The sequence below is a fragment of the Nomascus leucogenys genome, chromosome 11 (genome assembly GCF_006542625.1).
Source record: "Nomascus leucogenys isolate Asia chromosome 11, Asia_NLE_v1, whole genome shotgun sequence".
NCBI lineage: Eukaryota > Metazoa > Chordata > Mammalia > Primates > Hylobatidae > Nomascus > Nomascus leucogenys.
The window spans coordinates 43,382,824-43,409,544 of NC_044391.1; the positions used below are offsets into that span (position 1 = coordinate 43,382,824).

Here is a 26,721-nt window from a genome sequence, read left to right on the forward strand (position 1 = left end):
ACTGAAGCAAAATAAAAGTATTTATCTTAAGCCAACAGACTGGCAAATGCCAAATAATCTCCTGTTATGCTTCTCACAGGATAAGTAGCCATGCTGAAAACTGCATGTTGCCTCTGTAGTATCTCGCTCTCAGAGTTCTTTACAAGATTGTTGAAAACGCAGACCCTTGCTCTTGGAAACCATACAGATGGATAATCAAGCATTTCTTCTCTTTTCTCCCAGGATACACTTGAAATGTGCTCCAAGGAGCAGGAGTTTAAAAGCATCCTCTTTTCTCTCTGCTACTTCCATGCCTGTGTTGCTGGGAGACTGAGGTTTGGCCCCCAGGGCTGGAGCCGAAGCTATCCTTTTAATTCTGGAGACCTCACCATTTGTGCCAATGTCCTCTACAACTACTTAGAGGCAAACCCTAAAGTAAGTGCTGGTGGTCAAATAACCTCTTCCAAGGAGTTTACAAAACTGTCGGTCTTTAGGCACTATCAAAATTGACCATAATTTCTCTTTTGAAGCTATTATTGAAATAGCTGAGACTACGTATGTATCTTCCGCCAAGTGTAAAAATAAATCAGATCAAAGGTTTTCCAGCAGTGGATGTTTGAACTTCATGAGATAGATCAAACCAGTTCTACATCAGCAGCTTAGTGTAAAAAAAAAAAAAAAAAAAAATGTCCTTCATTATGTTAACAAAAACAGTGGTTTACATGTGCATATATGCCAGATTCATTAGGCAGGTAATGAAGCATTTGCACAAATGTAATTACATACAGCAATTCTGACAGTTCATAACACCGCATTAATAATCACTACAATTAGTTCTGATGATGGAAGCAATTTACAGCGCGTCACATGTATAAATAATGGTGCATTTCCTGCATATGTCATTATTATGTATTAAGGATGCCACCTTGTTGTGACTTTCTCAGTAATGTTCCCCTTGATTTGAAGTTAAAGGTAGATGAATGATTTTATTTCGGAGCTAAAATGTGTTTTACAGATGGGAATGGGAATGCCTCATCAAGAACATTTGTGTAAATTCTCATAAACCCAATGATTGGATTTCAGAAAGCAAGAACCATTCATTCCTAAGGATTTTCTAGCTTAATCCTCGCAAGGGAAACTTTTTTCATTAAGTTAAATCGGTTAAAACTAGGATACATGTGTCAAAACCAGTCAAGTGTTGTACTCTAGGCCACATTTTCTATAAAGGGTTTTTAAAATCACCTATCCCTGTTTCTAAATGGAAACTATTGTTTCATGTTCCTTCAGTAACGATTGTTATAATTTTTTTGTCAGCTTTCTCAAGCTTCAGCGGTGATTTGATTGCTGTTAGAATAGATACCCTTGGTACCTAACATAGGTGTATTTTCCCAAGGAACAAATTTTAAATAAGTTGTATCCAAAATAAATGGTTTTAATATGGTATTTGATGTTCAGTGTTCCGTATCTCTCATTTTTTAATTTATATAATTAAAAAGTAATTCTGAATACTTTAAGCATATTTTGACTATTCTAATAAATAGTAATATTTTTGTGTTGATTCCTAGCACATTTTGTCTAAACTATTGCACATAAAATTATAACAGTTCTAGGTAGAAAAAGGAATGGATCATTTAAGACTTTTACTGAAGTCCTTCATAACTGTCCTGTGAGGCTGAGACCGGGAATAGAATCGTATTTCAGCTGAATCCTATACACCACTGAGGTGGAAATGAAGGGGAGGAAGAGGGAAGTGGACACGTGTTTCTCTCCAGCTCTTACATCCTGAGTCTTGGAAACACTAGTTGACCAACTGAGTTACACTGTGTCCTGCTTTTTTTCATCCTGGGGCTCCAGGATCAGCACAGCCTTAAGTTTTTAACACATTCTCAAGTTTCTCAGTCATTTTCTGCACATCACAAAGCGACTTATCAGGATTTGGGAATTAAATTCCTATGAGCACGTTTGGTTGTACAAAATGCCCTTTTCAAGAAAGTATATGTAAAAAACAAAGACCAGGATTGAGGGAAAGAGAATCAATTATTGAAAAGAATAGATCTGAGGCCAAGTGTGATGGCTCATGCCTATAATCCCAGCACTTTGGGAGGCCAAGGCGGGTGGATCGCTTGAGTCCAGAAGTTCGACACCAGTCTGGGCAACATGGGGAAACCCAGTCTCCATAAAAAATACAAAAGATTAGCTGGGCATGGTGGTGCACGCCTATAGTTCCAGCTATTTAGGAGGCTGAGATGAGAGGATCGCTTGAGTCCTGGAGGTGGAGGTTGCAGTAAGCTGAGATCATACCACTGCACTCCAGCCTGAGCAACAGAGCAAAACTCTGTCTGAATAACAAAAGAGGAAAGAACAAATCCTTAGCTAAATAATTATTGAAAAGAACAGATAATTATTGAAATAAATAATTATTGAAAAGAACAGATCCCTTGTTAAATAAAAATTAAAAAGAGATACATATTGAATACTGAAATGTGTAGCAAGCATCAATTAAATGGAAGCAGAAAAAGAACTGAAAGTCAGAAGCCTTTGTTTTCCATCCATTTCAGCTATTTGGAAGGTAGTCCATGCAGTGGTTGAGACAGCATGTTGCGGTCTAGGCACCCCTCTCTTATTTTGCATTCACCTCAACCCAGCTTAAAAGACATATTTGAGGTTCATTTATTCAAATTCAAATAAACTTGTAGCAAGTACATTGGCATAGTTGAAGCAATTTTACTTGTTCCGTTCTGTCACATCATGCAACAAGCGAAGGCTATAATTATGTTTTTACTTGAACTGTTGGGAGGCAGTATACTGCCCCCGAAGGTGTAAAGGTTCCTGTCTAGAAAGGCTTCATCACACACTGGAATGTTTTGCAAACCCAGAAGAAGCTAAAAGGTAGCAAAAAGAGGCTTCAAACCCTGCTCAGCCAAATAAAGAGTAGATACAGTGATTTCTTGAATAAAACATGGTATAGTCATTAGTTACAGCCCTTAGAACAGTCATTAGGCCAGTCACGCCATAAGACAAGCCCTCAATTCCATCTGTGGCAAGGGGATTTGTTTGCCTGGACTTTTGGAAAATACTAGGATTCTAAATACACCCCAAATTCAAATTGTGTGGATGTTGCTTTCTTTTCCTGAATCAGATAATACAAGCTGATATAAAGCAGATAATAAAAACATGTCATACTTCAAAGGCCTTGTGAACCAACATCCTTTCACAATTTTTAGATGAGCTTTTGAATCTATAGACTTTCCCTGCAAACATGTTCTAGGGATGACTCAGTTTCTTTTAAAATCTGCATAAGGCTGGGCGTGGCAGCTCAAGCCTATAAATCCCAGTACTTTGACAGGCCAAGGAGGAAGGATGGCTTGAGGCCAGGAATTCGAGACCAACCTGGACACCATAGTGAGACCCCCGTCTCTACAAAATTTTTTAAAAATTCGCCAGATGTAGTGTCCTGTGCCTGCAGTCCTAGTTACTTGGGAGGCTGAGGCGAGAGGATTGCTGGAGCCCCAGAGTTCAAGGTTGCAGTGAGCTGTGATTGTGCCACTGCACTCCAGCTTAGGCAACGAAGCCAGACCTCATCTCTTAAAGAAAAAAAATCTTCATAAACAGCTCAATGTTAGTGAATTTTCACTGACTATATTAGAAGACACTGAAAATAATTCTCCCAAGAAATTCTCTGCAGAAACTTAGACGATTTCTGAACCACCTTTAAATCCTCCTACTGACGGAGGCTTAGAGGGCATTGTGTTAGAGGGGCACGTGCCACTGGTTGGCTACTCTGAGGTAGACTCTGCACCCAGCAGTGAATATTTGTGTGGTTCTCTCCACAGGTCCCGTGGGAAGATCTCCGTTATCTCTTTGGTGAGATCATGTATGGAGGCCACATCACAGATGACTGGGATCGCAAACTGTGTCGGGTATATTTAGAAGAATTCATGAATCCATCTCTGGTAAGACATTTGTAAATTAATTAATTTGTAAATAAATTTCACTGAGGAAAAAATTCTGGTAAGAATTTTATAAACTATACTATGAGTAATTCTTAATGTTACTGAGGATGCTTGGCCTTTTGGGAAATTTCTTAGAGAAGCAGAATCTCGGGTTCCATCCCAGACCTACAGAATCAGAATCTGCATTTTCACAGGTCTTCCAGGTGATCTCTGTGTGTGCTAGAGAGTGCACCAGCGTGAGGCAGCCTCACATGCACTGACTCATCAGCTCTTTATAAAAACCCTGTGAGGTATGCAGAGCTGACACTGTTATTCCCTTTTCTAGACCGAGATGCTGAAACATGAGGATTTGCCCCAGGCCACTAGGTTGGCATGGGCAAGAGTTTTGTGCGTCTTTTGATAGAAGTCTTTTGATTTCTATTCCAGAGTTCATTTCACTAAAGTTTCTTTTTTGCCTGTCATAGAAGTCCTAGGGAATAGTCTACAGTTGGACCAGTATGAGTTACTCTGTATATAATATGTGCTCAAGAAAAATGTGGTGAATAAGTATGTGAGGTGATAGATTTGTTAATTAGCTTGATTTAACCATTCCATGATGTACACATGTATCAAAACATCACACTGTGCCCCATAAATATATATAATTATTATTTGTCAATTTAAAATAAAATTAAAATTAAATCTAACAAGATAGTAAAAAAAGATTATATATATCAACCAAGTGCAAGGTAAGAACCTTATCTGGATCTTGTTCCAAACGAACTGTAAAAAAAAAACAAAAAAACATTTATGACACGATGGGAAATTAACATTAACATATTATGGTAATATAGAATTCCTGTTAATATTTTATGTGTGATAATAAAGTAATACAGTTATGTTTTTTAAAAAGAGAAAAGATGCTCCAGGGTGAACCTGGAGGACATTATGTTAAATGAAGTAAGTCAGGCGCAGAAGGACACATACATGTTCTCATGCACATAAAGACTCTTAAAAAGCTGATCTCCTGTAAATGGTGAATAGAACAGTGGTTACCAGAGACTGGGGAAGGGGAGAATGGGGAGCAAATGGTCAACGGATACAAAGTTAGGATCCTTAGAAAGGAAGAATAAGTTCTGGTGTCCTATTGCACAGTAGGGTAACTGTAGTCAACAATACAATATTGTATATCTAAAAAATAGCTAGAAGAGAGGATTTTGTATGTTCCCACCCCAAAGAAATGAGAAATATTTAAGATGATGAGCCTGCTAATTACCTGATTTGATCATTACACAACATATACATGTATCAAAACATCCCATTGTACCCCATCAATATGTACAATTATTGTGTCAGTTAAAAAGACAAGTATGGTGATTTGAGAACCTCATTCTTCCTTCTCTCGTGAGGAAGAGGTAGATCACCCCTGTAGGTGGAGTTTTAAAAGACCAAGCATCCTTTTCCCATTTCTCATCTTAGTAACCCTGTGTCTGTGTAGAAATGGTTCCAGCCCGGGGCTGTGTTTTCTGGAAAAAGTACTCCATTTTTGTTTCTCGTACTACAGAGAGTGAGCGTGGTGGCTGCAGTTTTCTCATGCTCTCTCTTTCTCATGGCATCCAGGTTCATGGCCATTCCTGGTTATTTCTGGGAAACCTAAAGCACCCGTACATCATATCATGTCTGTTTCCAGTTGGGTGAGACACCAACTCTGTTTAAAGCAATGCTTTTAATAGTTTGAGTGATGTCCTATTTATAGTTTCTCTGAAAATTTCACCTCAGAGAACCATTATATAGATTTGATCACCTTCCTCGAGTTCATTTTGAGAAGTAATATAATCATATCAGTCTAATATTTAGTCTATATTAGATTAAATCACTAAAATCATATTAGTGTAATATTTAGTCTATTTTAGACTAAAATACACCAGGAAAATATAGTGTATTTTAGTCTAATATAGAAAACTGGGGACATTATTTTGTTACTACTTTTAATAATGTGGAACAGTTTGGAGACAGTGCAAAAAATGCACAATGTTATGTAATTGTTTCTTTTGATTGTGAGTCTCATGGTCTTTCCTTAGTTCTAATGAGCAGGATTTCACATGTCAGAGAGAGACTTCCAGTTTAGCACAATTGGAAGTCACTCCTCAGGAGAGGTCTGGGAGCAAGTTACCATGGAGATGGGAAAGCTAAACAACGCCAGGCATGCGACCTTTACAGAGGCTGATTTCTCCGAATGATGGTGGAGGGCAAGGGGCCCGCGAGGAGCTCCTGCGGATGGTCCCTCCCCTGGCTCTGGCCCGTGGCTGAGGGGAGAATTATTGTTGCCAAATGCAGCAGTCCATTAACCTTCACAAGCCTGAACTCCCATTCAAATAATTGTAAAATAAATATAGGTGATGAAACCTGAAGGAGCATCAGTGATGTGTGTAAGCCCTTTAGAAATTTAGGTACCTGACCTTCCATACAGATCTGGCGAGGTTTTCAGGATCGAAATGCTTCATTTTGCAAGCTGGCGTCCTCACTGCAGAGGTACCTCCTCAACTCACCAAAGGAAATTAAAGCACTTAACTGACTTGCTGTCAGAGGCTGCAAATCCCAGTTATTTTGTTCTCATGCACGTTTCTCCTGTTCATGCTGTTTATATGATTAGCAACATGATCTAACACTTCATCTGCACAACATCTTTTTGCCACTTCCCACAAGTGGTTAACATACTTGGAAATTAGTGTCTTTGGTTGCATTGGAACATGATCAAAAAGCAACCCATTCATGGTGTGGGGTTTAAAGTTCTGCTGCTCTTATCAAAAGAATCAGAATGCTTTCAGTGATATCTTGCTGTTAGGAGGATCAGTGAGTTTCTTGTTGAATAAATGAGTTTGCTCTCAGAGAGAGTTCTCCAATGGGCTTTAGAGGGTCTCCAGCCAAAGTCAAGAAAGAAAACATCTTCTCACATAAAGCATGTATTTGGCAGCGTTAATTAAGAAATACAGTAAATTACTTTCAGAGAATAAGGTACCAGGTCACCTTAAAGTTATCATATAATACAAACTATTTTAGTAATATAGAATAACAAGAATCTGGGCTTTGAAGTAAGAAACAAAGACAAAAAACACCTGGGTTCACACTGAAGTACCTCTGTGTATTTGCCGTATGATGTAATTGACCCTCTCTTAGCCTCAGTTTCATCATCTACAAAACCGGAATGATCAACTTACAGGTTTGCTGTCAGGTTTAAACTTCGGTACAATGCCAGAACAATATGCTTAATAAATGGGAAATCTTTTTATTATAAAGTATACGTTTTCATTATATATATTTAATACTTGGCTGTACATTAATCTGTGATAACAATGGGAATCCTTTTGTAAATACCTGCTCTGTGCCAAGAGTCATTATGACACTCTTTATATGTATGATTTCTTCTCACTATAATCTGGAAGAGTAAGTATTATTCCATTTAATCAAAAAAGAAGCTCAGGCTTAGAGAGGTCAAGCAGCTGAACCAGGATTTAAACTAGTAATCAGACTCCAAAGGCCAGTCTTTCTCTGCACCACACTGCCCTGGCTGGAATGCTGAGCTGTTTGCAGCACAGGTCACCAAAACAATGACTCGTATCTGTATGTAGATGGTGTACAGGCCGACACCGAGAACAACATGGGCAATATGGGAGACCGGAGTTCTGGTTCTGCTGCTGACTTGTTGTCTGGCTTTGTGCATGGCTTCCCTGTGCCTCAGTTCATTCATTTGTAAAATTAAGGTATTGCCTAGAAAATCACCAATGTACCTTTTCATTCTCAAGACACCATGATAATTCAACCTTGAGTAATGTCTAAAAATCCCTAACAGCACTTTGGGCCATGGCATTCTTGACCCAAAAGGCCAAGGGCAAATGCATTTGTTTAAATTCACAATGAACTGGAGCTTCTTGTCATTACCAACACTACTTGGAGAGGCAGTGGAGTGGGGGGTCGGTTTTTTATTAAATGCCAGAAAGGAAAATGTAAAAAAGACAATAATCTCATAGAGTCCAACATAGTGGGCTGGATGCTGGTTCTCCAGTTTCTGATAACTGTGCCTGCCCCGATTTCAACAAAGATGATTTCATTTTTTTTTTCTTTCTTTTTGAGACAGAGCCTTGCTCTGTCACTCAGGCTGGAGTGCAATGGTGTGATCTCGGCTCACTGCAACCTCCGCCTCCCAGGTTCAAGTCATTCTGTCTCAGCCTCCCAAGTAGCTGGGATTACAGGCATGTGCCACCACGCCGGGCTAATTTTTGTATTTTTCGTAGAAATGGGGTTTCACCGTGTTAGTCAAGCTGGTCTTGAACTCCTGACCTCGTGATCTGCCCGCCTTGGCCTCCCAAAGTGCTGGGATTACAGGCATGAGCCACCGTGCCTGGCCGAAAATATCATCCAAATTTTTGATGATATTTTCATGATGTGGAGGTTCGTTCTGCCTGAGCATGATTCTATTGATTCTGTTTTTAAAAAAGGTTTTACTAAGATATAATTTGCACACCATAATATTTACCAAGTTAAATTATACAACTCAAAGGTCTTTAGTATATTCTGCAACCATTACCAGTTTTAGAATAGCTTTATTACCCACCCCTCCCCCCAAAAAAAAACCCTGTAACCATTAGCAGTCAGTCACCATTTGTTTCCCACTCCATATTCCCCTATACCCCAGCCCATGGCAGCTACTAATCTATTTTCTGTCTCTATAGATTTGCATGTTCTGGGCATTTTAAAAAATGGACTCATACAATATGTAGCCTTCTTTCACTTGGCATAATGTTTTCAAGCTTCAGCCATGCTGTAACATATATCAGTACTCAATTCCTTTTAAATCTGAATAATGTTCCATTGTATGGACATACCACATTTTGTTTATCTCATCTGTCAGTGGACATTTGGGTTGTTTCTCCTTCTTGGCTATTATGAATAATGCTGCTATGAACTTTTATGTACCAATTTTGTGTGGACATATGTTTTCAATTCTTTCGGATATGTACCTTAGAGTGGAATTGCTGGGCCAAGTGATAACTCTATGTTTATCATTTGCAAGTACCACCAACCTGTTTTTTAAATAGTGGCTGCACCATTTTATATTCCCTTCAGCAATGTATGACAGTTCTGTTTTCTCCACATCCTCACCAACACTGCTACTGTCCACATTTTTTTATTTTAGCCATTCTGGTGGAGGTGCGGTGGTGTCACATTACAGTTTTGATTTGCATGTCCCTGAAGACTAACAATGTTGAACACCTTTTCATGTGCTCATTGGCCATTTGTGTATCTTCTTTGAAGAAATGTCTATTTAGAATTTTTGATTCTTTGAGGCATTGTAACAGCTTTCTCAAACAAACCTCCTCCAAAGGCCAAAAAGTTGGCCACTGTGTAGAGAGCTCTACAATGATGGCCCCATTAGCAAAAAGCAGCTTTTTATAACAAGTCTTGAATGGGAAAGGAGAAAGTCTACATTCAGCATCAGGATTCACAGGGCTCCTTGAGTATATTAAAGCCTTGATGGTTTTCTTAAAGTAAAAGGGAACACAAGTCTCTGTATGGAGGACATTTCCCAGGTTTTGTTTGTTTTTTCCTTCTAGAAAAATCAAGATATACTAAAATCGAGTCTCCTGCTAGGGTACAAGGAAGACCAAAACTTACATAAGAGCCTGCTGTGTGCTGAGCTGTTTGCATACCTAATTAAATTCTTATGGCCACAACCATTAGGTTGCTGTTATGAGCAACATTTGACTGATGAAGAGATTGATATGCAGATAAATTGTCATTTCTTAAGGCCACCAACCCATTACGTGATGGGAGCTGAACCAGGCTGTCTAGCTGTGAACCACAGGCACTTTTGAGTTGGCTGTTTTCTTTTGCTTTGCTCATTGCCTACCATATGGAAGGCACTCGTCACATGTCTATAAAGACTAATTTTCTTTCCAAAGAGCATGGGCCATTTGCAATCCCATCAGCAGTACATGAGCACGCATTCAAACAGATGTCCCCATGGCAGCTTAACCTTTCCAGGTGGTTTTGGTTTTGGTCAGTTTCTTTGCTTGAAATTCTGTTTTTAACATTTTGTTTTTATTAAGGACGGATTAACTGTGGCTTCTGAAATTTCTTTCAATTTCCTAGTAAGCACAAACAGAGAAGACCAAGTACTTGTTTGTAGGGAATAATGTTCAGTTGGGATATGTGGATTCTAGGTTTTGGTTTTCTTATTCGTATTTTGCTCATATTTTTATTCTGGCTACTTTATCCATCATAGACTAATAATAATGAGTTTAACTCTCCTGTACCATTTTATTTTGGTCACCCTGAGCCAGGTGACATTTAAATTTTGATTATTCTTCTATATAAACATGAAATGGTACAAATGTGAATAAATAAAACCAAGCCAATGGATACTGGTGGTGGAATAGTCCAACTTCTTCCTTCCCATATTTATCGGGTCAAGATTTCCATTTCTGGCAATATGAAGGATTAGATAACTTGAAAATCCTCCTGGTACAAAATAAAAATGCTGAGTCGAATATTTAAAATGCACTTGGAATTCTCAGAAAGCAGTCGAGCATCCTTATTAAGGACATAGGCTTTCTAAGTAACCTGGATTGCAGGTTTAAGAAGGAAAGAGAAAACCACTGTTACGCACATGATTGTGTGGAAATTCACACTTACTTTGTCCTCTTTAGACTCTGAGTTCCTTAATAACGAGGTCATATGGAGTTTATACTTCTAAGGTTTGTTGCAGTGTACTGGGTGGCGGGTACATATTACTGAATGAATTAAAGAATATTCATTTTGTCTCCAAGTGATAGTGAGGGGACCACAGCGTAGCATACACAGTTACAGACAAATCCCATTTCAGAAACTGACTCAGAAAATCTAGGTAGAAAATAGCTACATTCGGTGATAGTTTAAAAATAACATTCCTCTGTACATTTAAGTGCACATACAGACAGGATTTATGGTGCAAGAGACTGGGAGAATTAAAACAGAGGGGTTAATGGTCCCTGGAAACCGAAGAGCAATCAGGGAAAAATAAATCTGAGATTATACTGTTACTCAGAAAATTGTAAGCACTGGATTGACTCTGTTTATGGCTGGTCAGGGACTCAGGCTCATAAATTCTTTTGTTACATTTTGAAGTTCTACATTCTAATGTTTAGAGGGTTTGATATTGCTGTTCACATTGCCTTTGTTCAAAACTTCCCCCTAAATTGAATGTCTACCCTCTTGCCCCAGCCTTATTGAAGTAGATGGGCATGATAAAAGCCCGCTTTCTCTAGCCTTTCACTCAGTAGAAAACTGTGTATTGAGCTCTCAGGGTTTGTGGATCCTAAACAACACGGACTCTGCTGTGAGTAGCTCAAAGTCCTGGGAAGGTAGGATCAGTTTGACTCTTAGTATATATGGCCTATACATGGTACTTATATACACACACATTTTTCATGAAACGCACATATCATTATTTATAAAATTCAGGTATATAAATTCACATCATATATAAAATGATGTGATGCAGTACTGTGGAAAGTATGGTGCCCTGGGGAAGTACAGGCTAGAGTCCTACCAAAATGAGTTCAGAATTAAGATTAAAATCAAATGTCTACCTCAGCAAATTCACATCAGAGTCTTGATTTCCTCTCTGGGAAATGGGGATGGTTGGGAGAATCAATGAATGGGAGTGTGTTACAGGGTAGCCCAGGCTCCGTGATGGCTCCTTCCTTTTGTGTGCGTGTATCACGCTGCCCCATGCACACTGCAAACTGAGTCTTCTTAGAGATAGGATTAATGTGTGTTCCTTGGGATCCTCCTCAGAGATCAGTCTGGTGTTGCATATAGAGCAGAATTGTTGATTATAAAACAGTTTAGGGAGCCTGCTACCCACACAGCATTGCGCTGGAGCCCTCCTGTCAAGGTCTTCTCAAAGTGTTGAGGAAGTGAAAATGGATGCCTACCTACATTTGGAATAACTGACTTTTCCTTTGTGGTTGAAGATTGAAGATGAACTGATGCTGGCACCAGGATTTGCTGCCCCACCCTACCTAGATTATGCAGGCTACCACCAGTACATAGAGGAGATGCTTCCTCCAGAAAGCCCGGTACTGTATGGCCTCCACCCAAATGCTGAAATAGAATTCCTGACAGTGACGTCCAACACTCTCTTCAGAACTTTGCTGGAGATGCAGCCCAGGAATGCACTCAGTGGTGATGAACTGGGGCAGTCTACAGAAGAAAAGGTAGAGGGTCTTTCCTTCCTTTTCTTTTGCATTGAGGTATAACTTACTTGTACTGAAGTGTACTAATCTTAATTGTGCAAATCAATAAGTTTTTACCTAGGTTTTACTCATATAACCACCACCTAGATCAAAATAACATTTCCAACACTCCAGAAGGATACTCATGCCCCTTATCAGTCAACATACCCCTCGCCTCCCCCAGAGATAATCAGTATCTTTACCTCTACCATCACAGATTAGCTTTACCTGATTCCAAATATATGGAATCATACAGTGCGCATTCATCCATATCTAACTCCTTTCATTCTGCACTACATTTGTGAGATTCATCCGTGTTGTTCATGTACCAATGGTTCATTTTTGTTTTGAATTCTATATGAATATAAAATTCTTCATTCTACTGTGAATGGATGTTTGGGTTGTTTATTGTTTTTCACTTTTATAGAAATGTCACAACCATGAACATTCTTCTACAGTCAATATGCAAAGGTAACTCCCAAAGGCATCCATTCATACTACCCATTTCTCTATACCCAGAAGTGGGATTGCCAGATAATAGGGTATAATGTGTAGCTTTAATAGTATTCCCAATCAGTTTTCTCCAGTGGCTGTACCAGTTACTTTCCTACCAGCAGTGCGTGTGAGTTCCACTTGCTCTATCTGTTTGTGATTTTGTAAGGGTAATGATATCTCACAGTGGTTTTAACTTTGCAATCCTCAATTGAGGAGTAATATTGAGCATCTTTTCACATGCTTATGGCCATTTGGATATAATGTCTACCTCTGCTGTGAATGAGTTTAAGATTTCAGGACCTGATAAATTACCTGTCAGAGTGATGCCAGCTGGCAGGCATGATGTCAGAACCAGAGGCAGTAGTCTGAGAAACCAAGAAAAGAAGGAAAGCTGCCTGAGGCTAAGGACAGGCAAAGTTCTTCCATCTTTTCTCCTTTCTAGATATTGATTGGTTTTCCAGCTCAGTGGAGCTGTCTAGATAGAATTAGTATGCATATCTGAGTACCATGTGCATACTCATACCTTTAATATATGTCTTTCATTCCTTCGGAGCAACAATTACAGAAGATATAAGTTTCTTTGTTAAAAATGTTGATCTAAATTGCTCTAGGAATTTTAGGATGCTGTGGTTGGGAGGGCAGCATCATAGTTCAACAGAATTTGCTTATGCTTAAAAGCCTTACTTGGGTTATGTGACTTTTATTCTATTTTATTTTTTATTTTATTTTTTGGGACAGTCTCATTCTGTTGCCCAGGCTGGAATGCAATGGCACCATCTTGGCTCATTGCAACATCTACCTCTCAGATTCAAGCGATTTTCATGCCTCAGCCACCCAAATAGCTGGGATTACAGACACACTCCACCATGCCTGGCTAATTTTTGTATTTTTAGTGGAGACAGAGTTTCACCACGTTGGCCAGGCTGGTCTCGAACTCCTGACCTCAAGTGATCTGCCCATCTTGGCCTCCCAAAGTGCTGGGATTACAGGCGTGAGCCACTGTGCCCGGCCCCTGGTTTGTGTGGCTTTTAAAAGGATCTTTTTAATTTAGCAGATTATAAAATATGGTACCCTAATAATAGGCTTCTACTTCCTCTGATCATATCTTTACATATAAATAACATGTAGTTGATGACAGTCCTATACTCCCTAAATGTTAAGTGAATAAACTGCAAATAACTGTAGCTCCTTCTTGACTAGATTTGGGGCTCCATGGAAGGGGAAGTGCTGGCATTGGTGCAGAGGCACCAATGAGGCAGCTGAGGGAATTGGCACTGCCATGCTGCCCACCTAGTGGGGGCCACAGGCATCCTTCAAATGCATTCGCAGGCACCTTCAGAAGTTGTATGATGTATTCTGGAACTTCAAAAAGTAGAGGATATATATAGTCACCATGACCAAAACTGAAATAGAAAGGAGCTAAATCTTTGTGTTAATGATTTAAGGTTAAGAATGTCTTGGATGACATTTTGGAGAAACTTCCAGAAGAGTTCAACATGGCAGAGATAATGCAAAAAAATTCAAATAGAAGCCCATATGTTCTTGTTTGCTTCCAAGAATGTGAGAGGATGAATATTCTCATTCGGGAAATACGTGTATCACTTCAACAACTGGACCTTAGTTTGAAGGTAAGCTTAAAGTGAGGCTATAGTAGACTTCAGCACATTGGAAGAGAGTCACTATGTGGCTTTTTTTTTTCTCCATGCAAGGGGGAATTGGCATTATCTCCTGCTGTGGAAGCCCAGCAGTTTGCGTTGAGTTATGACACGGTACCAGACACTTGGAGCAAACTGGCTTATCCTTCTACTTATGGCCTAGCCCAGTGGTAAGCTACCCCATCCTCACTGCCACTGGCCCTGAGCAGCCTTGGTGCTGGGTTAGTGTTCTGAATAATGCTTCCTAAGAACTATGCAGACTGAGCTTTGTGACTGTACTCAACCTGTAACTGTAAAAAACTCTTCCACCAATTTCATTTGAGTTTACTTGGTGTATTGCATCAAAGGCAAAAATCAGTTAAAAGACAGGGTCAGAGCAAGATTCAAATTCTGCCACTCACTCATTAATACATGATGTTAGACAAAATAACCTGTCTCTTTTTTAAATCTGAAAAATGTAGATGGCAAGAGAATCCCCTCACTGAGTTGTGTTGTTAAGTTACATGGCCATGGAAAGCAACTTGAATTTGCCTTTGTGTCACCTTATAACTTTACTTTGCAAGCCTGAGATTCCTATGCCTTCTCATAGACAACTTTTGAAAGTCTGTAATATGGTATGCAGTATGCAGTAAACTAGACTGGGGGTATAACTGCAGAGATGTGTCACAAAGCTAGGGCAGAAATTCACAGATTACTGAATGTAATCTGTGCTGATGTTACACCTAATTGCTCCTTGGTCTTGGCAAACAATTCAGGAAGTTTCACAAAGCTGTTTATTCCTGGCTTTTTGGTGCTGAGTTTCTTTCCCCCTGCTGTCCTGAATCATTATTCCACGAACCTCAACTGTACCATTCCTATTTTTTTTGAGACGGAGTCTCACTCTCTCGCCCAGGCTGGAGTGCAGTGGCATGATCTCAGCTCACTGCAAGCTCTGCCTCCCAGGTTCACGCCATTCTCCTGCCTCAGCCTCCCGAGTAGCTGGGACTACGGGCGCTAATTTTTTGTATATTTAGTAGAGACGGGGTTTCACCATGTTAGCCAGGATGGTCTCGATCTCCTGACCTCATGATCCGCCCGCCTCGGCCTCCCAAAGTGCTGGGATTACAGGCGTGAGCCACCGCACCTGGCCCACACTTTTGATTTTTCTAACACAATGTTAGAGCCTTCAGCTTCCCTCTGAACATCAGTCTCCTTCTGGTCTGGAATTGTAGTTCCACCTTATTTTAAGCCACATTATGTTTGTTCTGTTTGTGGTCAATCATTATTTTTGCTTTAATATACTGTACTGATTTCTTTGCTCATCATTGCCTTTTTTGTATCTTGTTCTGGGCTTTTTTATCAGAGTATAAAATATAGAGCAGGGCTTGGGGGGTGGGGGGTGTAAATCATCTTGTGTATCTGAAACTGTCCTCACCGCACTCTCATTCTTGATAGTTTACTTATACGTAGAATTCTAGGACACAATTATTTTTCCTTCAGGACTTTGATGTTCTAACTCCATGGTTTTCTAGCATTGATTATAGAGGGTGGATCTGGTCTTAAATATTTGCCATTCCTTCCCAAGTAAAGTTTTAAAATGTTTCTCTTTACCCTTGATGTTCGACAATTTTACTATTGTATTGAGGTGTGGATTTTTAAAGTACTATCATAAATGTGAGACTCCATCCATAGCTTCTATTCTGAAAAAGTCTTAGCAGTTTTTTCTCTGAATATCGTCTTTCTCTCTATTCTCCTCATGTCTACATTTATCTGCCTAACCTCTTAACGTTTTCAGTGTGTCTCTCGACTGTATACTTGTAGATTTCATCAGTTCTGGGTGATCTTCATTATATCTTCAACTGTCTGCAATCTGTTTCTTCTCTTATTTAGATTTCATTGTCCAGGTTGGGCGCAGTGGCTCATGCCCAGCACTTTGGGAGGGCAAGGAAGGAGGATCACTTGAGCCCAGGAGTTCGAAGCCAGCCTGAGCAACATAATGAGACCCTGTCTCTAAAAAACAATAATAAAATAAATAAAATAAAAATTAGCCAGGCGTGGTGGCATGCCACTGTAGTCCTAGCTACTCAAGGTGTAGAGGTGGTAGGATTGCTTGAGCCCAAGAGGTCAAGGGTGCAGTGAGCCATGATCATGCCACTGCATTCTAGCCTGGGTGACAGAGCAAGAACCTGTCTCAAAAAATAAAATATATTTCATAGTCCATAATTATCAGTTCCAGGTTGTTTATATTTTTGGAAGGGTGCCTAGCTTAGTTTTATAATTTCCTGTTTTTGTTTTTATGACTATTATTCTCTTTTCCTGAGAAGTTTAAATATACTTACAAATAAGTATTTTCTTCAAGACTTCTCTATTTCCTGGGTTATAAACCTTCTTGTTTGTTGGATTTGCTGGTGGTTTTTCATGCCATATACTCTTCTGTCTATACCTGAATGACAGTTTGGCTAGTTGTTAAAAAATAATAACACCCTCAGTTGGCGGCCTTTGTAGCCATCACTCTCCTCTTGTCAAATGCTGTTGTGGAGATGTCAAAAGCTAGCATACTTCTTTTCTCTTTATAAATGGCTTCATGTTTTCCCCTGGCCATCCAGGGAGTCTTTATTGTTCATATTATTCTTTATATTTTAGTATTGATTACTGTCTACCAAATTTTCTACCAACTTTTCTACCAAATGATGTGCCCTTGATTATATAGATTCAAAGGTATAATTTAGGAAAACTCAAATTTTCTAGAATTACACTTTTTTTTTTTTTATTCTCATTCTGTTGCCTAGGCTGGAGTGCAGTGACGTGATCGCAGCTCACTGCAACCTCTGCCTCTTGGGTTCAAGCGATTCTCCTGCCTTCAGCCTCCCTAGTAGCTGGGATTACAGGCATATGCCACCATGCCTGGCCAACTTTTGTTATTTTTAGTAGAGATGGGGTTTCACCATGTTGGCCAGGCTGGTCTCGAACACCTGACCTCAAGTGATCCACCTGCCTCGGCCTCCCAAAGTGCTGGGATTACAGATATGAGCCACCACGTCTGGCCTCATTTCAGCTTTCATTTTATTGCTTTCACTCTAACCCTTTACCTCTTTATTTCCATTTGCTTTTATTATTCTCCCTTAGGCTGTTTCACTTTTGCTTTCATTTCTATAATTATATTTTCTACTTCTTATCTGGGGTCTTCAAACTTAATTTCCTTACTATTTCCTACCTGATTCCTTCTAAGTCATGATCTTGTTTATATCAACAATCACTCGTTTTAGTTGTTACAAATTGGATGCAGTGTTTATCCTCATAATGGCAACATTTTGAGAGAAATGTCTTCCTGCCTTTGCTTTTCTTATTATTCGCCTTTTTCCTTTGTGTGGTGCCTATGCTGTTTCTTCTTCTTATCGTTGAGTATGCTTTTTCTGATCCAGCTATCTGGAAGAACTTAATATAGGTCCGGGCACAGGAATTTTCCTTGTGGTGACGCAAGTTTGAACGTGAGCATTCTGAGCCTTTTCTTCTTTACGGCCCAGAGTCAGCCGAATATCTCAGGCAGACATTTTCTGCCATGTGGTTTGTCAGGGTGTTTCCTCATTCACTCCCACTTCCTTTGCAACTCTGAAGCAGACAAGGTTCTAGAAAACTTCAGTGCCAGCCTTTCCTTGTGGAGAACTCTGGCTTTTACATTGAGGCTATGCTCTCTCTACTCCATTCTCCTGGTCCCCTTTAAGCAGCCTCTGAAACTGACAATTCAAGGTTTCACTTGTCTCTTAATTTTATCAGAGGTTCATCTGTCCCTAGCCTCCGTGAGCCAGCTTCCTTATAGGTCAACTGCAGATACTTCCTACCTTGCCCAATCGTGAGGAGCAGAGAAGAGAACATGTACATAACAGCAGCGTTTCTCAAACCACTGGCATGCCATTCATGGCTGACTTGTTTTCCTTATTAACCTTTTCCTCCCCACTTTCAGGCAGCTACTGCACGTGCTTAGACTGTTGTCATGTGCTCCACTGCCTCCACACATGCTGTTCCCTCTTCCTATCAGCTTTCCTGGCAACTCTGGTCTTGTAACCACCATCACAGCCTTACCATCCCTGGTCTTCAGACACCCTGTCCATACCTCCAAGTTGGTGCTTGTCAGTCCAAGTCATAGGGTGATGACCTTTGTATAGTCACCACATAGCATAAAGAGGCTCTAAAAAAAGTTGTTGCATAAATGGAAATGAGTTTTCCACATTCCTCAGTGTATCTTGCTCTAATGTAAGCGCTACAGGCATCAAGTCTCCAATGGGAAACAAACTAGCCCTTTAAAGGGACAGTGCCCTGCAAATTGTCAGGGAAGGATTTTACCAGCTAGCAGTGGTATACTTCTCCTCCACCACCACCCTGCCCTAACCACCCACACCAGAACATACTGGAAAATGGCTATTTTACTGAACAGCAAGTTGATTTCTTCCTACCTCCCATAAACCAGGTTCAGTGACCTCCTCCTGCGATGCCGAGAACTCGATACTTGGACACAAGACCTCACCCTTCCGGCTGTCGTGTGGCTCTCTGGCTTTTTCAACCCTCAGTCCTTCTTAACTGGTAAGGACTGAAGCAGTGCAGTCCCTGATGCACACAGGACCATACCCTAACCAGAAGCCCTGCCTTGTTTACCTATGACGGTGTCTCCTTGCTCTGCTCACCAATCCTCAAGCAGCAGCCATTATAGAAAGGACCAGGCGCTATAGAGGAAACAGTCCTGGGCAGGCGAGTAGCAGCAGGAGGGAAAGGACCTCCTATAGCAGCAAGAGCAGCCAAGTGAGGTGGGGCACGGTGTGCTCTATTCAACATTTTCTGGAAAGGGCCACATAGCTACTCTGCTATTGTAGTGCGAAAACCACAGACAATACACAAATGGCTGTGGCTATTCCAATAAAACTGTTTACAGAAACAGCGAGCTTGTCCTGCAGGCCTTAGTTGGCCAACCCCTGCACCAGCGCAGCCATGTGCAAATGCCCAAGAACCTAAAACATCCTATGGGACTAAAGGATGCCTCAATTTACTGGTAGCTCCTGGGAACCTTATATGCAATATTTTTGTCCTATTCAATTTTTGTTATATTTCCAAAGCAATCATGCAGACGATGGCTCGAAAAAATGAGTGGCCACTGGATAAAACGTGCTTGACCGTTGATGTTACCAAAAAAACAAAGGAAGATTATGGCCACCCGCCAAGGGAAGGTGCATACCTCCACGGACTCTTCATGGAGGGTAAGACACCCCAAGGGTACTCAGGTTCAGATCGGTGTTTGTCCTCTGCTGTTTCTCAGCATCTCCTCACTCAATCTCCTCACTCACACAGTAACCTTATGCTAGTCATTATCTCATTTCATTTCTTCCTCTTAAATAATTTAAATGCTGGGATGTGTGTCCACTGTGAACCAAACTGTAATATTTGGGGTGATGGCTATCACTTAAATTTTGCACATATATCTGGGTGTTAATGCCACTGAATAACATTAGACTTAGACTGAATTTACATTATTTTTGCCTTTCAATATAATCATTTTAATCATTTCAAAATCTTTCTTCTACTGTTTAAAAACTGTCAGTAAATTTGCTCTAATATTTTACTACAAGACTTCTCCAAGCCTTGAAGATGCTACCGCATAGGGTGAATCTCTAAGAGGGGGTTAGACTATGCAGTATTATTTTCCAAATTTATCTGGCCATGCATTTATTCCACAGGACACTTAGTGCCTACCAAGATGTTCCTTTTTCACTTTAAAGCAAGTGCCACAGGTTCTGATGTAAATGAACAACTGGAACTTGGTGTAAGAGAATAAGGTGCAACGGGGAGGAAATGTGGTGAACTGGAGATTTAAAGGGAGGGCAGACTAGTTTAATGTATGTGAATTCTCTTAGAATCCCATTTCATAAAATGAGCTTGCTTCCACAGGAAAGTTTAGCCACTACGCATGGAAGCAAAGCGGTGCCTCCGCTGCAGGAAGGGTAACCTACCTTTCAAAGCTCAGTCCAGCCAGCTCAGTAAAAATACCACTGACAGACAAGCAAAAATATGACAGAACCAGAATGTTGAATGTTTATTGCATCAAACAACTTGATCATCAGTAGCAACCTGCCACACAATTTCAACCGTTATGTTTTTGCCATAGGCGCCCGCTGGGACACACAATCAGGAACCATTGTTGAAGCCCGTCTCAAGGAGCTGGCATGCCCTATGCCAGTCATCTTTGCAAAAGCCACCCCCGTGGACAGACAAGAAACCAAACAGACCTACGAGTGCCCTGTGTATAGAACCAAACTGAGAGGCCCCAGCTACATCTGGACCTTCAGGCTGAAGAGCAAAGAGAAGACTGCAAAATGGGTTCTAGCCGGAGTGGCTCTGCTGCTAGAAGCGTAAGATAGATAACGCTGGCATTCCTCTAGCCTCAGCTGGAGTGCAGTGAGGATTTTCTAGCATGTTGCTGCACTGTTCCCGTGCACATTAATGTATTCTATTATAACTTTTTAGTAACTCACACGTGCATTCTTAGAAAGGGGAGTGAAAGTCAGTTATTCAGGGCTGAGCGCGGTGGCTCACGCCTGTAATCCAAATCCCAGTACTAATCCCAATCCCAGCACTTTGGGAAGCCAAGGCGGGCGGGTCAGGAGATCGATACCATCCTGGCTAACACGGCGAAACTCCATCTCTACTAGAACTACAAAAAATTAGCCAGGCGTGGTGGCACGCAACTGTAGTCCCAGTTAGGAGGCAGGCGAATCGCTTGAACCCGGGAGGCAAAGGTTGCACCACTGCACTCCAGCCTGGGCAACAGAATAGGACTCCATCTCAAAAAAAAAAGTACATCATATCTGAACATGCAAAAGCAATGCAGCTGGAAAGAAGGGAGATTTTAATTTTTAAACAAATTAAATTAAAAATTATCAGCCCTTAAACTCTTTCAAAATATAAAAGCAGCAGGCCCCAGGTGAGTCCTGAAGAGGCTAGCACTCTGTGAGGCCTCAAGTGTCTACAATGTTGACGGTCCCCTTTTGTTCAGTCAAGTTTTAATAAAAATAAAACTGTTCTGCAGTTAATTGCACTTTGTTCAGTGTAAATTTCCAATGACCAAGAGCAGGTTAAACGATGTGTGTGGTCTGTTAAAACTGTGGTCACTCGGGCTAAGGCAAACTTGGCCTGCAGTCACTGTTTGGGAAGCCAAAGGTAGATCAAGGCAGGAGCTGCTCATACAATGTTTTCTCTCTAATTTACCTGAACTTTAACCCCACCCCATTTAAACTGGCTTTTTAATCATTGGCAGATATTTTTAACAAAGTTCAGCATACAAACAGGTCTGTGCATACATCTATATAGATTCCTCTGCTCTGCTGTCTTCCTGAGAAATCTTTGTAAGCATATAAACAATCTTTAACAAAAAAATAGTAATTTCTACAAAGAATTTCTGTATAAAAACACAACTGTAAAAAATCTTAGGCACAAATGGTATGCATGTCTTGGAGTACTCTATGGTGAGGTGGCTGGTTCTGTTTTCCTCTACTTGTCTTCTACCAGCTCCTTTTGTAAGCTGAGAAAAAGATGAGAAGTATTTGGTAAGTAGTACAAATACACAAACAGCATTCTAGGCTTGAGAGGTTCCACAATCACCTAAGAGTACAAAGCCAGAACCCAGATCTCCTGACACTCGAAATCCTGACAATGTATGCATCAATATATCAGTACACCCTCCGGTGTAGTATGCCCCAAGCATGACTTGCCTCACTCCCGCATTCCAGAACCACAATTCAGAGTTTATTACATAAATGAAACTGGTAGCTCACATTCTGTCCTCTCGTCCTGAACTCCCTCTCTGCACTAGGATTATGGCTGCCTCTTCATAATCTGTGTCTTTCCCCTCAGCCTGCCTTGTTTACTCCTTCCATTTCTGTCATACACCTCAAGGAGAAATTTTGCTTAAAGGCAACGTGGAGTTGAGTTGAAAAAGTCTAGCAAAGGAGAATATTCCCTAATAGGGAAAATATCAGGCCTGAGCTTTTCCAATGCAAACAGATGCAGAATGGATGGCACTCGTGGTTTACGTAAGTCACATGGGAAGGCAACAACTACTTGCCAAGAGGGTCTCCTGTGCTCAGCCTCAGGATTTCAAGCTGTTTTGTAAGCTGCTAGAGACTTACTTACCTCTCCAGATATTCCTTAACATTGTCATAACCATAAAACTTGGCCAGATGAATGAGGATTCCTGTGGCACAGCGGCCGTCACGCTTCCGACAGTAACTGCAATTGCAGATCCCACGACAGGGGGGACACACCCAATCCTAACAGAGAGATGACAGCAGACACTTCCCTCATTATCTACAGGCTCTGGCAAGAACTGGGATTTGGATCCAGAATGGCTCAGCTGGCCTCTCCTCCAACCTTTAATCACATGGCATCTTTCAGTCTACGTCCCAGGGGGCTCCTCACAAGGCAGGAAGGCTGATCACCCCACATCACATGCAAACACTGAAAAATGACACCTTTTAGGGCTCCCTGCTTAAAAATTATGGAGATTTTCACAAGCATTTGGCCAAGCACAGGGCCCTGTGTGAGCATGTAGATCACAGGCCCAGGATGTCCGCCCTGGTTTAGGAGCACAAGGTTTCCAAAATAATCAAGGGATGAATTTCAGCCCTTTCAATGTGTGCTTATTGTTGAATGACTGACCTGAGCACCAGTTTGTTTGTCTGTCAATTGAGGACGATATATTTACCCCATGACTGCTGCCTAAGAGGTCACACGTGGGAGGAGGACTGCCCCAGGCTCAAGGTCGTGCCTACTCACCATGATACTATGTCTCATTTTACCGAGGGAGCTGAAAGAGGTTATACACCTATTTCATGCGATTAAAGAAATTTATGATAACAGAGTGAGCGACAGCTTGCACAGTGCCAGGCACACAGAGCACTCTATACTGCAATCTCCACCTCCCTCTCAGCCTGGCCCAGGAAAAATCAGAGGGAAATCACTTTGCTGAAGGACAGGTACGGGGATTACTTGTACAAAACTAGAGAACTGTAAGCAAGTTTTGCTCTGACAATGGAAAATCTAACATAAATTCTTCCTTTTTTTTTTTTGAGACAGAGTCTTGCTCTGTCTCCCGGACTGGAGTGCAGTGGCGCGATCTCGGCTCACTGCAAGCTCCGCCTCCCGGGTTCATGCCATTCTCCTGCCTCAGCCTCCCGAGTAGCTGGGACTACCTACAGGCGCCCACCACCACGCCCGGCTAATTTTTTGTATTTTTTTTAGTAGAGACGGGGTTTCACCATGGTCTGATCTCCTGACCTCGTGATCCGCCCTCCTAGGCCTCCCAAAGTGCTGGGATTACAAGCGTGAGCCACCGCACCCGGCCTCTAACATAAATTCTTCTATTCACTGGTCAGCTTGCTCTCCTTCCAGAAGGAATCCCTATTTTTCATTTTCCCTGGAGCCTTAAGATACAAATGGAGGGGAAAAACCAGAGTATTCTGGAGCTCCCAGTTCCCAGTGAGAACCCAGGAGGCCCATCTTTAGCTTGCCTCCTTCACCAATACAATTTACAACAAATGCAAACACTGCTCCTACCGGGTCCAGCAATGCTGATCTGACATCCTCCCCATAGCGGTTCCGCAGGCATGGTCCACAGAACTGTCCTCGCACACCACAGCAACCCTGGTTCCGACACACTGTCTTGGTGTCGATGGTCTTTTGTCGACACTGATGGCACGTGTTACCCTACAGGGGGAAGGCAGTGAGCAGGTGAACACAGGGATATGCTGATGCCCATTGAGGCCAGATGCCATCATGTGCATTTCCAAGTATATGAAGAAATACCCGTCTCCTCGAATCAAGCAGGACTGTTTTCCTAAGAACCACAGCATTGTCTCTAGACCGGGGTCCCAGCCCCCAGGCTAGAACCAGTCTGTGGCCTGTTTGGAACTGGGCTGCACAGCAGGAAGTGAGCAGCAGGTGGGCGAGCATTACCGCCTGAGCTCTGCCTCCTGTCAGATCAGCGGCAGCATTAGATTCTCATAGGAGCACAAACCCTCTATTGTGAATTGCACACGTGAGGGATCTAGGTTGTGCACCCTTTATAAGGATCTAATGCCTTATGATCTGAGGTGGAACAGTTTCATCCTGAAACCATCCCCTTCCTGCCCCCCAAATCCATGGAAAAATTGTCTTTCACAAAACCAGTCCCTGGTGCCAAAAAGGCCGGGGACCACTGCTCTAGAATGTAACCATCACAGGTCTGTGGCCAGAGAAGCATATTAGGTCAGATGAGGCTGAGCAGAGACCCAGAAGGAATGAAATCTCAGGCTGTCAGGAAGAGAGACCAGAGAAAAGCTTGAGGCAGGGGTGGCAGAGCCCCTGAAAGGTGACAGGTTGACTGAGGGGCAATGAGCCTTGGGTGGCATCACCTCGGCCCCAGCCTAGCTCTGCAGACCTGGATATCTTCAATGTGAAACCTATTTTTTTTTAAATACTGGCAACTAAATTTAAAGCTTGACAGCGTCCCGTTACATATCCAGAAAAACACAAAAAAATGCAGAACGCAAAGCCTCCCTCTAAATCACCATTTAGAAGAAATTTAACCCATTTCCTACCAAAGATATTCTGCCAAACTTAATTTTCTATGGTTATATTACCCCCCGAATATACTTTTTTCAATATTTGAAACATAAAACTATATACTTTAACCATAACAGCTACAAATAAAACTCCCTTTTAAACTATACCCTTCCCCTCCCCCAGATTCTACGCATCCCTAAGAGAGACCGCTGTCCCCATGGGAATTACTGCACTAGGCTGCCTCCCCTTTCCCAGCTACAGCTGACCCTTGACCCTCCAATTCACAGCATGGCTCTGAGCCCTTGGTGAGATGGCATAAGCCCTGATAGGGTTTAAAAACAAGTGAGATTTCAAATACCAATGCCTTAGACTCCCAATAAGAATGACAATCATGCATATTACTCATAATATATAATTTACCAGAACTTTATCATAGATTTTATCTCGAACAGTTATGGCAACATTTTCTAAGTCCTCTTCGGTGATATCCTCCACTGGCCGAAAAGAAGATATACGGTGACGTCGTCTATACTCCCGGCATTTCCCCTGCACAATGAACACGAGCAGAACATGGAGTGAGATGTGTTGCACAGTTATAAAAAAATTAGAAATATTTTAAACTCTCAAAGATCTAGCACCATTAATGTTAACCCTGTCCCTCTTCTATTTCCCTGCAGCCATTTCATTTAGTTACTGAGCTCCTGCCACCTGTCAAGCTTCCTTGTCAGCAAGGTGATACAATCATAAAGGAGAAACTCAAGGTTTTTGGTTCTTTGCTGTAAACTCTGTGGAGAGGTGAACCACACTGAACAGCCAAACCCACAAATGGGTACAAAGTTTCTCCCTCCAAACTGAAAGCACTTGAAACGCCTCATGCCTAAAACAGAAAGGCAAGGAGGAATCACTGCACTTTTCCACAAAGTGGACACCACAAAGCTGACTGGAGCTGTGGACAGGCTTTTACTGCCTGCAGCAGAGATCAAAGCAGGGTCCTAACAAATGAGCTGCTTCTCAGCTTGGCTTGGATAAAAGACTCTCTCTGTGATCTCCAGCTTAGACCAGGGCTGCTTCTCAAAGTGTGATCTCAGGAGCAATGGCATCACCTGGGAAGCAGATAGAAATGCAAGTTCTCAGCTGCCGCAGACCCATGGGGTTAGAACCAGCCCTGGGGTGACAGTGATGTGCATTCACGTTTGGAAGAACGGTAGCTCAAACAAAAACTAATTCATGTATTAGTCAGAAAATACCCCACTAATTGTCTTCCTTCTTCGGAAGCTGTAAAACTCTTCTGCAAATTTGGCGGCTGAGACAGTGAAGTTCTCTAGAGCAAACTTCTCAGGAGGCCGTGCACTCCGGGTCGGGTTCATGCGCCGTGTGATCTGTCCCTCCGAGAAGGCCCGCCTCACTGTTTTCTTCCTCTGAAATCAAGAGCGCAGACAGAGGCAACTGGGGACTCTCTCAAATAAAAGTCATCTGGTGGCTGATCACCATATATCAGTATTGGTATAATTATAAGGAGTTCTACTTACAGAAGCTGAGGTTGGGGTTCGTACTGGGAAGAAATCTGGCATCGAGTTCAATTCCGCCAATAACTGGGCAAGCTGAAGTTCAGAACAAAAGAAAGGATCTTACATAAAGATCCTTTAGGGTTAGGTCATCCAACACCTATCTCAAGTCTTCCATTTTGCTACCGTAAGAAACCTAACTTGAATAGTTTATATAACCCACAACAGTTATACTTTTAACCTCACATGTAAAGATTTTATCTCCAGACCTGAGATGCTGATGTCATCATTCATATGAATGAACACTAGCCTATTC

General features: G+C 41.5%; 2 protein-coding genes across 4 annotated transcripts in view; one reads left to right on the top strand and one right to left on the bottom strand.

Moving 5' to 3' along the window:
* DNAH11 (dynein axonemal heavy chain 11) overlaps window positions 1-20,715 on the top strand; it is a 363,940-nt gene extending 343,225 nt beyond the window's left edge. Inside the window, exons 75-82 of the mRNA XM_030822211.1 lie at window positions 223-414; window positions 3,813-3,932; window positions 11,927-12,169; window positions 14,128-14,310; window positions 14,392-14,507; window positions 18,782-18,894; window positions 19,422-19,562; window positions 20,468-20,715. Coding sequence (XP_030678071.1) covers window positions 223-414; window positions 3,813-3,932; window positions 11,927-12,169; window positions 14,128-14,310; window positions 14,392-14,507; window positions 18,782-18,894; window positions 19,422-19,562; window positions 20,468-20,715 — 1,356 coding nt within the window. The remainder of the gene's footprint in view (window positions 1-222; window positions 415-3,812; window positions 3,933-11,926; window positions 12,170-14,127; window positions 14,311-14,391; window positions 14,508-18,781; window positions 18,895-19,421; window positions 19,563-20,467) is intronic.
* Window positions 20,716-21,042: 327 nt separating this feature from the next.
* The window catches only part of CDCA7L (cell division cycle associated 7 like), a 45,931-nt gene continuing 40,252 nt past the window's right edge, over window positions 21,043-26,721 (bottom strand). For 2 of the 3 annotated variants that reach the window (XM_003252638.4, XM_030822212.1), the window contains exons 5-10: window positions 26,430-26,501; window positions 26,148-26,318; window positions 25,321-25,446; window positions 23,914-24,063; window positions 22,492-22,628; window positions 21,043-21,880 (exon numbers count right to left, since the gene is read on the bottom strand). In XM_003252638.4, coding sequence (XP_003252686.2) covers window positions 21,850-21,880; window positions 22,492-22,628; window positions 23,914-24,063; window positions 25,321-25,446; window positions 26,148-26,318; window positions 26,430-26,501 — 687 coding nt within the window. In that variant the 3' untranslated portion in view covers window positions 21,043-21,849. Of the gene's footprint in view, window positions 21,881-22,491; window positions 23,183-23,913; window positions 24,064-25,320; window positions 25,447-26,147; window positions 26,319-26,429; window positions 26,502-26,721 lie in introns of all 3 variants that reach the window. The other variant, XR_004032251.1, reaches the window with a different exon arrangement.